Source organism: Squalius cephalus (assembly GCF_949319135.1).
Source record: "Squalius cephalus genome assembly, chromosome: 24".
NCBI classification, from domain to species: Eukaryota; Metazoa; Chordata; class Actinopteri; order Cypriniformes; family Leuciscidae; genus Squalius; species Squalius cephalus.
Genome location: NC_137145.1, coordinates 24,416,561 through 24,430,945, shown reverse-complemented (window position 1 = coordinate 24,430,945; position 14,385 = coordinate 24,416,561). Strand labels below are relative to the sequence as shown.

Sequence of the window (14,385 nt, the reverse complement as noted above, 5' to 3'; positions counted from 1 at the left end):
AAATGGTTTGAATATCGAAGCTGATTGTACTTAAAAAAGTAAGCAAGCCAAAAATAAATAATTCAGTGCAGTGTCCTTAACTGAAATAAAACATAAATATTAGACGAAAAACTTAAAACCTTAACGTATTTTATTTCATTTCTTATTTTCATTTTAGTTGAAGTAGCAAAATTAATAAAAAAAAATACAACTGAAATTAAATAAATTAAAGCTGCACAGAAATACTTAAAAATGACAAAAGCATATAAAAAAAACATAACTAAAATTTAAATTTAAATAAAAGCTAATTCAAAATAGCATGAATATAATAGTACATAAATAATACTAAACAACACTGTTGCTATCTAGAAAATTGAAATGCTTATTGCAGGTGGATTGTTAAGGTTTTAAGTTTCATAATATGTATCAAAAACTAAAAGTAAAGTAAAAAAAAGTAAAATCACTTAATGTCCATTTTTATGTAATTTAGTTGTGATGAAAATACTTTTAGTATTTATCATGCATTTTATTTTTATTTCAGTTACAATTTTATTCAGTTTCTGTTAATGATAACACAAGTTGGAAACACTTGTTAGGCTTAACCGATGGTGTCAGTCGGGGGCATTTACATTTGCATTTATTATAGTTTCTGCATTACTAATAATAAAAGAGAAAAACATTTCTCGCAACTTCTGATTAGGTTTACTTTGCCCAAGCCAACTAAACTATATCAATCACAACCTAACAAGTTAGTTCAGTACATCGGCAGCAGAGATCAGATTTGATGAGGCTAAGAGAAAAATGAAAGGTGGTAAACTATAAATCTATGGTATGACTATTAAACCTACATTCCTCGGGTGTGGTTTATTAAAAAGAGAGAATTATAGGGAAAACATGAGTGGTTTGAGGCAGCGTCTTTAAAAGGAGCTTTATGTCAAACCATCTCAAAATCCTCTACTGCCCCCTAGTGGAAACCAGGGCCGTACATCAGCACTTAATGAACCGAGTAAGATAGGGAGCTCAGTGTGTGGCAAACCCAGCGAGTTCACGACAGTGACAGGCTTCCTGTGCTTAGAAGAAACAAGGGGGAGACAGACAGCCTGGAAAAGGGAAACGAGAGGAAACACAAGTTCCTTGCAGCTCCAAAGTCAGAGCAGAAACATGAAGATGTCAATAAAATGCACACGCTATGAAACTGATAAAAGCAGAGAGGTTTTCCGCCCCGCTGCCATCCCGCTTGACTCTGAGACCGAGAGGCGAGAGTCATTTTCTAGTGGGAAGACGGATTCAGTGACGTCTTTTCCTGGAACATCTCTAGTTCCCTAATTGGAGTCTACAGGCTTTTCAAGCTCAAGCTTGCATTAGCCCGTCTCGTCAGCAGTCTCTCTGCTGAGGTGACAGTTAAAGGGATAGTTCAACCAAAAATGAAAATCAGCCCATGATTTACTCACCCTCAAGTCATCCTAGGTGTATATGACATTCTTCTTTCAGACGAACACAATCTGAGTTAGATTAAAAAATGTCCTGGCTCTTCCAAGCTTTATAATGGCAGTTAACCCCCTGAGGTCGGCAATCACGACGGCGTGATCTGCTCGCTTTTTTCCTTATCAGTGCAAGAGAGAGTCAAAATACTATTTTGATTTTGATTTTGACATGCTTGTGTTATACATCAATCGATCCTGTTAAGTGTGTTTTTTTTTTTTGGCTGTTTCTGTTTTGAAGTCTATCCATGATAAAAGTGCATCTATCCATGATAAAAGTGCATCTGTCCATGATAAAAGTGCATCTGTCCATGATAAAAGTGCATCTGTCCATGATAAAAGCGCATCTATCCATGATAAAAGTGCATCTGTCCATGATAAAAGGGCATATATCCATCATAAAAGTGCATCTATCCAATATAAAAGTGCATCTATCCATCATAAAAGTGCATCTATCCATGATAAAAGTGCATCTGTCCATGATAAAAGAGCATCTATCCATCATAAAAGTGCATCTATCCATGATAAAAGTGCATCTATCCATCATAAAAGTGCATCTATCCATCATAAAAGTGCATCTATCCATCATAAAAGTGCATCTGTCCATCATAAAAGTGCATCTATCCATGATAAAAGTGCATCTGTCCATGATAAAAGTGCATCTGTCCATGATAAAAGGGCATCTATCCATCATAAAAGTGCATCTATCCAATATAAAAGTGCATCTATCCAATATAAAAGTGCATCTATCCATGATAAAAGTGCATCTGTCCATGATAAAAGGGCATCTATCCATCATAAAAGTGCATCTATACAATATAAGTGCATCTATCCATCATAAAAGGGCATCTATCCATCATAAAAGTGCATCTATCCATGATAAAAGTGCATCTATCCATGATAAAAGTGCATCTATACATCATAAAAGTGCATCTATCCATCATAAAAGCGCATCTATCCATCATAAAAGTGCATCTATCCATCATAAAAGTGCATCTATCCATCATAAAAGTGCATCTATCCATGATAAAAGTGCATCTATCCATGATAAAAGTGCTCCACACAGGTCGTGAAGCGATGCATTTTTGTAAGAAAAATATTCATATTTAAAACTTTATAAAGTAAAATTCTAGCTTCCAGCCAAACGCAGTCTACTTGTGTATAAAGCGCAATGTCAGAACTAGCGTAGTGCGTTATGGCGTAGCGTAAATATCAGCAGAATGTCGCAGTCATCACATAAGTTGCGCTTTAGTCTAAGTGGAATCCTTATGTTCGTTTGGCCATAAGCTAGTTATTTTACTTTATAAAGTTTTAAATTTGGATATTTGTCTTACACGAATGCTTCAGAAGGCCTTTATTAACCACCCGGAGCCGTGTGGAGCACTTTTATGATGGATAATGATGGATAGATGCACTTTTATGATGGATAGATGCACTTTTATGATGGATAGATGCACTTTTATGATGGATAATGATGGATAGATGCACTTCTATGATGGATAGATGCACTTTTATGATGGATAGATGCACTTTTATGATGGACAGATGCACTTTTATGATGGACAGATGCACTTTTATGATGGACAGATGCACTTTTATGATGGACAGATGCACTTTTATGATGGACAGATGCACTTTTATGATGGATAATGATGGATAGATGCGCTTTTATGATGGATAGATGCACTTTTATGATGGATAGATGCACTTTTATGATGGATAATGATGGATAGATGCACTTCTATGATGGATAGATGCACTTTTATGATGGACAGATGCACTTTTATGATGGACAGATGCACTTTTATGATGGACAGATGCACTTTTATGATGGATAATGATGGATAGATGCGCTTGTATGATGGATAGATGCACTTTTATGATGGATAGATGCACTTTTATGATGGATAGATGCACTTTAATCATGGAGAGATGCACTTTTATGATGATAGATGCACTTTAATCATGGATAGATGCACTTTTATGATGGATAGATGCACTTTTATCATGGATAGATGCACTTTTATGATGGATAGATGCACTTTTATCATGGATAGATGCAGTTTTATGGACTTCAAAACAGAAACGGCCATTCACTGCCATTATAAAGCTTGGAAGAGCCAGGACATTTTTTAATATAACTCATATTGTGTTCGTCTGAAAGCAGAATGTCATATACACCTAGGATGGCTTGAGGGTGAGTAAATCATGGGCTAACTTTTATTTTAAAGTAAACTATCCCTTTAAAGACCTATTCCAGCCTAAAAGAGCATTCCAGATGGTCGAGGACTGCAGCGGATTCGTCTTAATCTGCAGAAAGGCCCTCTCGTGCTTTCTGCCTCAGAGAGTCGACAGGGGCAAACGCTAATTGGGAGGAGGGTCAGAATGAGGCAGAAAAAGAGGACATGAATGAAGTAACAAGGTTACGGTGTACCTGACAGTGAGGATGGGGGTTTGAACAGCCCATCGTGGCTCCTTTATTCTCAAAGATCTAAAACACAAGAGAAAGAGACATTACGTCCTGTCAAAGAACCCAGACATAACAAACCACAGCAAACGTTATACAAGCATACAGAAACAACCTAAAACATGCTGCAGACAGACAGGTGCAGACAAAACATGCTCTCTTATTAAGACATGAAAAGATCAGAGCACATGTTGCTGTTTGAAAGGAGACATCCTGTCGAAGGGAGTTAAGACTTCCTGGCACCTCCCTCAAGGGTGATATAAAAGGATTTGGGCAGGATCTGTCCTTGACTACTCCGCTTGATAAATATTGACTCGGGTAAAGTCACCGCTCTTCAGGGTCTGTAAATTGCAAAGACGAGGCAAAACACATACTCTGATGTGTTTAACAGAGAGGAGATAACCACCGGTGTTATCCGGAGGAGTCGTGAAACGATAGTCTCCAGTGGGAAAAATGTAGCAACATCCCAGTAGATGCTTCTCCGATTGGATTGAACTTTGCTGTACCCTAAATTAATGATAATTATTCGTTTCAACCTGGATTTTTTTAATTTATTATTATTACTTTAATATGTTCCTTGAGGCACACTTATAATGTTAATAAAGTTTTGTGCACCAAAAAAAAATAAAATAAAAAATAAATAAATAAATATATATATATATATATATATATATATATATAATAAATAATTGTATCCCTTAAAACTCATCTTTGATCACCAAAATAACATATTTAAAAGTTTAACCTTGAAAACAAAAATGTGTTATGCCTTAAAATAGCTTCAATGTAACTCTACACCCTTGCCTCATTAAGTATACGTGGTTCTATGAATATGCAAATTAGCCCCGCCTCCACTCACTCACTCACAACAGCTCAGAGTTCCACTCGTTGACGATCACACGTTGATCTGATTGGTTACAAGGTAGTTTGTGATGTCAGAAACACCAGCGATTTCAAAGCGTGTTTTTGAGACTGTCTTTGGTTCACTGCAGTTTTAAGGAGAAAATACTCAGCAATGGTGTTGACTGATGAATCTACACATGATTTGTCTTAAAGCACATTAAAAACACCACATGGACATATAAACAACATTAAAAACTTAATTCTCACCACAGGGGGACTTTAATCAATTATGTGAATTTAAATAATTAAGAAGAACGCCGAGAGGAATGAAGTGTATAACTAAACACAAAACCCATGCTTCTGCAGCCTTGAGAAGAGGCTGAAGCACAAGTGTTTTGAAAATTGTATCCATATTCATTTATGTCATTTACAGACAAAGCCTTATGAAATTGTTTATTTGCGGGTTTGTGATGTAGCTGCTGTCAGACACAATACAGCTGACTGCTTCATCGGTCAACCAAAGTTTCTTTGTAAACTCTCCATTACACTGCACCTCCTATACAAAACAACCTGCGGTCAAATGCTCCAAACGAACACATAAATCTCAGACGCGATCCATGACACCATTAAAGATTATCCATCCATTTGCTCCTGATGCTAGTATCCTGTTAAAGTCTCTACAGAAATGAGCAAATGAGCTACTTAAACTGGACACGTCAAAGCAAACGATCCTTCACACTTCCATTTGTCCTGTTGTTGACACTCACGTGGAGTACACCAGAAACTGAAATCATATCTGTATACAGTATCCAGTGTAGACAGCATCGGTGTTTATAATGGGTTCTATTGGCTTTTGATGCAACGCTCACATCCAGGGTAGGCATGTGTGAGCCGTTAAGCGTCTGAATGATAGTGGGTTTGCCTATGATGCGATGATGTAAAACTATCAGTCGATGTCTTTCTCTAGAGGCAGTCTAGAGCATATGTGCAAATGTGTTTGCCCGTGTGATGTCACAAATCCCACAATATACAAACAAGCCATTTTTGGAGCTTGATTAAATAAATGCTTTGTTTATACCGAGGAGGACGTTTTAAGCTATGAAACTTGCTGGATGTTTTAATGTTACAAAGACCTCTTCAAGGCAAATTTGATTTCTCTTTCACTTTAACAAAAAAGTATGCATGAAGGTCCACCTTAACCCCACCCCTAAACCTAACCGTGAGTGGGCCGTAAGCAGATCGCATGAAATAGTACAAATGAGATCATTAGCCCCCGAACTGCCAAACCATAAAATAGTTACGAATTGCCATGAGAGTCCATTAGTTTGTTGCATGTGCATCTTTATTTCATTATTATTCTTGTCAACAAAATTACTAAAGAAAATGTTCATTGACAAAGTTTTTTTGGGGAGTTTTCATTATTGGTAATGAAGACGATATGAATACTAAGATATCATGAAAATAACAAATGTTTTTGATAAAGTTGACTTACGACATTCTTAAACATCAACAGAGATCAGCGCATTACAGTACATTCTGTCCTCGCTTCGTGCAACACAACAGTTTTCCAATGACAAGCATTCAATCTCTGCTTCGGACCAAGCAATCGAACCAAATGAGGAAGCACCCTAATATGCAGCTGTGTAGAATAATGATTTGGGCCAATGAGACTTTACAGTGCACAGGTCTACTCAGTGCAAAATGCTTGTCACAATCCCAATTGGTTAGGACAATAACTCAAATTGACATGAAAGAGATAGCTCTGATCCCTGATTCCTCGAGTTCCTGAGGTCGGCACTGTGCCGTAATGCTGTAAGTCCATAGCAATGCAAGCTCAGAAAAAGCACTGAGGGTGCTTCCTTTTGCCATGACCACACAAGGGTTCAACTTTAGCACCCTTATGAACCATAAAATGAAAAATTGGACATCCTATGGCAGGGTATCCAATCCTGATCCTGGAGAGCAATTTTCCTGCAGAGTTTTTCTCCAACACACTGCGCCTGGAAGCTTCTAGCAAAGCCACTTGAAGGCAAGCCTGCAACCTTAAAAAAAGCACAACACCTGCTAATGCTGCGGTGTGTAGGGAAGGTGACAAGAGGCCGTTTTTATTTTAAAGATGTCAATGGAGGAGCTTCACTATGCTGAATAAACCGCTTTTGTGAGGAAATAGCTTATCATTTACTGAATCGACAGCCCATCGGCTAATCTTCGACATGTTTGTTTTAATCATTTGTTTTGGATTGATCGATTTTTAGTTTTTACGAAAAAAAAAAAATAATAATTTGTGCGACAGTTATGGTTCAGTTTACAGCATTTCTCATTCATTCTATAGTATCCGCAAACAGTGACTGACTGTCGCACAACTCTGAACGAACTTCAATGACGTCAAGGCTATAATGTGATTGGTTATCAAGGCACACGTGATCCAAGTTAGCTGTTACATATGGTAGCCCAATGGTAGAGCCACGGACCCTCGTAACACCCAATAATAAGACCATCTCTGTTTCTAGTGATCCTGAATACCCTGATTAGCTGGTTCAGGAGTGTTTAATTGGGGTTGGGGCTAAACTCTGCTGGAAAGTGGTCTTCAGGAGCAAGACAGGACAGCCCTGCTCAATGGTCTTGTGGACCTGAATTACAGAATTGCACCTTTAGGGGTAAAACAACATGTCACTGGAGCAGGTAAAGGTAAACTTTATACTTTATCTCCCCCTACAAGGTGCATAACCTTAGTAGTAAAATGTTCCCTTAAGGTACTACTACAAACCTTTTAGGGATAAATCAGGTACAAAGATGTCCTTTCGAGGGTACAGCCCAAAAGAACACGCTGTTTTCCTAAAGGCACATTTTTGAGTTATTTTTCTGAGAGAGTACAGCGAGCACCACAAGAACGCAAGTCATTTTATCAATGCATTAAGTGTTTTGTTCAGTGCTGAAATCTCAGTGATTGCCCCTTGAGAGGTTCGAACCTGCAAACTTACGGCTGTACTTTAAGTACACCCTGTACTTGTGTTTATGAAGATCATTTTTACTGATGGCACTGCTCTCCTTGCTAGTTTGAAGCTGTTACATACCACAGCATCATAGTGCATTGGGAGAGGTATTTGTACACTGTCGTAACTGTAATGTTTATTGTATTTCTGCACTCCCAGAGAATACACTCTTCTAGTATTAATTGGTATTGACTGTGTTGTGTGTTAGTACATGAGTGTCCTTCCCTCATTATTTATCTGTTTGTGGGAAAACTGCAGGACTAGTAGTTGTTTTACACCTGCCGTTGATCTCGGTGACAGTTGTTGTGGTTCATCAAAACATTTGGTTGATACAATATAGAGTTAATTTTGGTTACACATTATTTTGATGGTCCACTTTAGACATTCTACTAACTACAAGTAAAGTTGCAACTACATGTCAACTGACTCTTAGAGTATTAGTAGACTGGTAGGGTTCTGGTTAGTAGAATTAGTTGATTACTGTTACTTACAGTCAGTATAATGTTTGTTGAGGAGCATCAAAATGAAGTTTTAGCAGATATTAAGCAGACAGTCTACTAATACTCTAATGAGAGGTAGTTGACAATGACATGTAGTTGCAAAGTTACTTATAGTTAGTATAGAATGCCTAAAATGCTATTGTTTTTCCCCAATACGGGACACATGAATGTTGAATAATTATGAATAGGAATAAGAAATGACCATCCAAAAACTCAGCTGTCACACAATTTTGTGTTCCATTCACATCTATTCATTCATGTGCATGTAAACATGGGACAGTGGATATAAAGGAATATGCATGTTACTATTGAAAAAATCAACTAGTAAGATGATATTGTACAAAAATTAGAGGGCATAATCCTTATATGAAGGTTAGCCAATCACAACCACAACCATTTATCAAGAGAAGAAGCAAAAAGGCTGTAAAACAGTCATATAAAACTAAATTATGGCTATTTTTAATGCAAGAAACATAACTAAGATTATAAGTGGGCTTTGGAGAAAAACATTAAATGATAAAGTGTGTTGGGTTCTGTACCATTAAGCAGAATTCCTTAGTTAAACTGAATCTATAGTCTGTCAAAAAGCAATTGAAGCTCAGGAACTCTCTCACGCTCATAAGTTAACTATCTTTTGGCACAAACATCTTAATTCGCTGCATTCATATCCCTGGAAGCCTTTGAAGAGCTCCATTATTCCCTTGCAGGAGCATTAATGTGTCCAGAGAGGCCAGAGGAGCGCTCCACACTGCCTGCCATTGATCAGCGCTGAGACGCCCTGACTGAAGAGCATCTCCCAATTGATCCAATTAGCACTGATGAGGAAGACTGGGACAAAACCCAATCGAGCGGCGTCCCTGCCTCTGACTCCTTTAAACACACACACACACACTTATGCAATCACGTCCCTGTGACTCCAGCAGTTCTACAGGGAAAGTTTCTTCTGGCGACAAATGGTGCAAATGTTTCATTAAGTTGCTACACCCCCCCCCCTCCCCCCCTCCCCCCCTCCCCCCTCGTTTTTTAAAAAATGAGTTGTGTGTCTTACGGCTGCATTTTATTGCAAATTGAATTTCAGTGTTGTGCTTGTGAATGCAAAGTAACAGGTGCACCAGAAATAGAAGTGAGAGGACGTGATGTACTAACCTGCACCCATGTGTGTGCATCACCCAGCTCTACGATCAGATCCGCCCACCTGTCAATCACTCTGCGGATCTCGGCAGGCTTCATGAGCGGGAGGGTGATGTCAGACCAGGGGTGGAAACACATGACCTTACTGACAAACAAACAGGAAAACAACACATTTGGTTAAACTTCCCCTAAAAACATTATAATATTACTCTATCTATCTCTCTGTCAGTATGTCTGTCTGAACATCTATCTATCTATCTATCTGACTATATATCTATCTATCTATCTATCTATCTATCTATCTATCTATCTATCTATCTATCTATCTATCTATCGTAATGACTGAGACAATCAGACACATAACTATTTATTTATTTAACAAATAATATTCAAAGCCCACTCTTAGGAATGAAACATCCCTCCAAAAGAGACAAGAGAGCAGGAAAGGTTTCAGTCGCCGGGGCGATGATCAGATAAGATGTCTTTATTGCTGTGAAAAATGTGGTCATGTGGTCAGGACCTAGGCCATAGGAAAGACCTACAGACATTGAAACACTTTCCTGCATTCACTCATCGACGAACTGATCTATAAATTAACATGCATCCCAGAACATTTTGTGAATGATTTACTGTCTTGTTTTGTGTCTTTTAATACTATTATCTTTTGATACTATTATTTCTTTGATACTATGTATTTTATTACAGAACCAACGGTCATCGAAATTACATATTCAAATGCCCTGCTGGAGCACAATGGGTCATAAAATTTCTCTCCAAAGGGAACAACTTCTTATTGGCTCACAACCCTCCAGAGGGTGTGAGATCTTCACGCTTTAAAAATCACTGATCACAAGATCAGCTCTCTTACTTTTTTACTCTATTAGTCCTTCCTGAGAAACCCTAATGTGAAGATGATGCTGAACTAGAAGTTTCTAAGGACCCCTAAGCTTGTGCCAGGCTGCGGCCTTGTCTTTCCTTTCACCAAAGATCCTCTGACTGCCACATGCAAGTATCAAACTTAGTCTCATTATTTGATACATTAAGTATCCCTACCCATTTTAAAGAAGGGCGTGTTAGAACAAACTGATGGTTTGCTCAAGGCTGTTGATCTGCTGAATTTCAAACAATGCTTTAACTTCATGCTTTCCTGTATTCTGCTTCAGCTCTCTTTTCCTTGGTAAACTGTATGCATGTATGTATGTGTATGTTAGAGTAGTTTAAGTGTTTAGTCTATTTAATAAAGTCTTGTTCATGTCACACGTAAAGTTGTCCGTGTCTCAAGCTCATAACTGGAGTCACTAATCATAGATCTTGACTACTTGCTCTTAGTAGTACTGTAATGTAAGAAATATGTTTCCCATGCCCCGGAAATGTACATTTCTTAGAATTAATAAACAATGAGCACTGAGTGTTCACAAAACAAACAGGTTAATTGATGGTAATATTAATTTACAACATTAAGTTAATTATATTAACTGAACCAAATATTCATAATCAATTATAACCAGTTATTATTGATTATTAATATTTCATAGAGCTAATTTGCTACACTATCTATCTATCTATCTATCTATCTATCTATCTATCTATCTATCTATCTATCTATCTATCTATCTATCTATCTATCTATCTATCTATCTATCTGTGTGTCTATCTATCTATCTATCTATCTATCTATCTATCTATCTATCTGTGTGTCTATCTATCTATCTATCTATCTGTGTGTCTATCTATCTATCTATCTATCTATCTGTGTGTCTATCTATCTATCTATCTATCTATCTATCTATCTATCTATCTATCTATCTATCTATCTATCATGTCTGACTGACTATCTATCTATCTATCTATCTATCTATCTATCTATCTATCTATCTATCTATCTATCTATCTATCTATCTATCTATCTATCTATCTATCTATCTATCTATCTATCTATCTATCTACCATGTCTGACTGACCATCTATCTATCTACCATGTCTGACTGACCATCTATCTATCTATCTATCTATCTATCTATCTATCTATCTATCTATCTATCTATCTATCTATCTATCTATCTATCTATCTATCTATCTATCTATCATGTTTGTCTGACCATCTATCTATGTATCTATATATCTATATATCTGTCTGTCTGTCTGTCGCCTATCTATCATCCATCCTTCTAGCTCACTTTCCTTCTGTAGTCGTGATCTAAGCAGCATTTATCATAAAACATACAGTGTACGTTACACTTCACCTTCAACAATTACTCAGCAGAGTTATGAATAAATTCATATAGTACTTCAGTCTATATGCTCAGCCCTGAATGAAACCCAACAGCTGTGCCTGCAAACTTTCCAAAGTCTCCTCTTTCAGGCTTTATGTGGGGCATCCAGTTCTCTTTATTAAGCGTCCTTCACTTGTTTGTGCCTCGAGCGCTATTCTTACTACTTAGAAAACAATGTCAGATCCCAGAGCATTCGAGTTGAGCGTCAGTTGGCAGGGCGTGTGTGTTTGTGGCCTCTTCTGCTGCGCCACTAATTGGATGGTTGCACACACAGGTGCCGTTTCAGAACAGCCGTCTGTGAAGTTCTCTTCTGCCCTCAAAAATAGTGCATAAAATGGGCCAGCGTGGAGTCGATAAAACGGAAAGCACTAGGGATCATGAAATCAGGGTACTAGACGATTCAATGGTGTCTCTCTGATAAGACATGTCCAAGTGACAATCACTGTGTGCACATATAAAGGCCTGAATGACTTTTTACAAACAGAATTATCTACCAAATCCACTTCTTTGAAGACAGCACCACCTAGTGTTAACAATATGAAAGGGCCTCAAAGAGATAAAACTCATCTGTAGAGTAATTAAATATTGCCAATATCACACTTTGTCTGATTTGTCTTTTTACGCTGCTGATGTATTCAATTTACTTTACAGCCAAATAGTTGGCAAATCCTAAGTATTGTACAACTCAAATCCAGCAGGTATTATGCACAATAAAAATGTTTTATATAATTAATAGAAATAAAAAATAAAGTGATTTTAAAAAATACAATTCTAAAATATTAATACCTGAAAACTTAGACAAGTTTGTTGCATAATTAGTGATTTAGCAGATACTTGCTATACAGGGTGAAGTGCACTTGAAATGAACTTTCCCTGGAATAAAATGTTGTTAAAGAGGGTAAATGTAAGAATTGTCATATAATAATCACATTTTTATCGTCAGTGTGTGAACAGCTTGTAAACGAAACTTAAACAAGACCTTCCCCAACTTCCTAGGTTATCTATGAAAGCCTTTAGACTAGGGGTACCAATCCTGTTCCTGGAGATCTACAGAGTTCAGATTAGACCCATTAGACACATCTGTCTGTAATCATCAACAAGATCTTAATTAGCTGCTTCAGTCCACACTCATACGGTTTCCTTTGAAAACGCTTCTTTTTCTCTCCGTTTCGGCCTTCCGTCCACACTGAGACGGCCTTTTTGTCCTGTGAAAACTGAGCTTTTTGAAAACACTTTCTCAAGTGGATCAATTTGAAAACGCAGTTTGAAAATGAGGGTATTTGAAAATAATGACGAATGTTTAGTCATGCGAACTGATAGATATGCATGTTTATAGTTCTATTGTGTCTGTTATGTGGTATTCACTGTCACACTGTTGCTAAAATATGTTACTCTGCACACTCTTCATATCACAGTCCTGCAAAGATGACAGAAATGGACTCACATTTGCTGTCCTGTGGCAAAACATGAGAACAGTGGCGTTTTAGAAAAAATATACAATGGTGAGTGAGTGTGACCTGAACGCATCAGTGAATGGTGAGATAATTTGCGCACAAGCACGAACAATAAGTTGCTGGCTGCAGTTCACTTAATAGCCACCGGTGTCGCTAACAATAAGGGTTTCTGAATTCTACATATAGCCCCTTTAAGTGTCCAAAAAATGTTTTGGTTACAGATCTTTAATAACTCAATCATACTTAAATCATCTTAAATATAAACCAAAAGCACAAAACCAAAGTGAGAATGTGAACAATGGTAATTTTATAAATAATCCACATAGTACACTAACACAGCAAGACGCTGGTAAAGCCTTGATCTGACTCAGAGCATAAAATCATTGAGCTCTCTCCTCTCAGTTAACACTCTCCTGAGGTGTCCCAATTCTGGTCGCATAATCAATTTCTACACACAGCACGCTTAAACACAGAGAAATAGTTTATTAGCACTGCTTCGCACGGGCCATGAGGCACATTAACTGAGATGATGCACTGTGCTAACAAAGGATCCCTCAGTGTCGCTGCAATCTAAGGCAATCTGAGCTAATGTGCTCTGAAAAAAACTAAAACTATTATAAGGAACAGCAAAAAAATATTTTGTTCTAACTTTTTTGTTTGTTTATTTTTTGTTTTGTTTTATGCAACAGACCCCCAAATTTGATGATCACCTTGCCAGGGACCCCCCACCCATCCTAAAAAAATAAAGGCATCTATACTGTAAATAAATAAATAAATAAATAAATAAATAAATAAATAAATATTTATTTATAAATGTTTTTATGTCTGTGGCTGTCAACAGAATAACATATTTGTAATTAATCTCATGATTTCCAACCAGTTTTTTGAAATGGAACATAAAACAGTAATAATAATAATAAAGCAATTATTTCTTTACTTACTGAACTGTTTATTTATAAATGTACTTATTTTATTTTAATCTTAATAAATAAAATGTATGTATTTATTTGCTTATTTAACATTTCATTTATAAATACAGGTAAATTATTACTCAAAATGTATGATGGTACTTTATTTTACAGTCCTGTTTCACATGAACATATTATTTATGTACTTATAGTAATTGCAGTAACTGGGTAATAACTAGGTAATAACCCTGAACCTACCCCTAAACCTAACTCTAACCCCTGTAGTTTCCTTATATTACTCATGGCATGTAAACCTATTGTAGGAGACTCCAAAACAAAAAAAAGAACCTTTAAAA

General features: G+C 36.9%; 1 protein-coding gene across 2 annotated transcripts in view; it reads right to left on the bottom strand.

Moving 5' to 3' along the window:
* Positions 1-14,385, bottom strand: part of galt (galactose-1-phosphate uridylyltransferase) — a 123,558-nt gene that overhangs the window by 101,194 nt on the left and 7,979 nt on the right. For both annotated transcript variants that reach the window (XM_079862000.1, XM_079862001.1), the window contains exons 5-6: positions 9,410-9,539; positions 3,895-3,951 (exon numbers count right to left, since the gene is read on the bottom strand). In XM_079862000.1, coding sequence (XP_079718126.1) covers positions 3,895-3,951; positions 9,410-9,539 — 187 coding nt within the window. The remainder of the gene's footprint in view (positions 1-3,894; positions 3,952-9,409; positions 9,540-14,385) is intronic.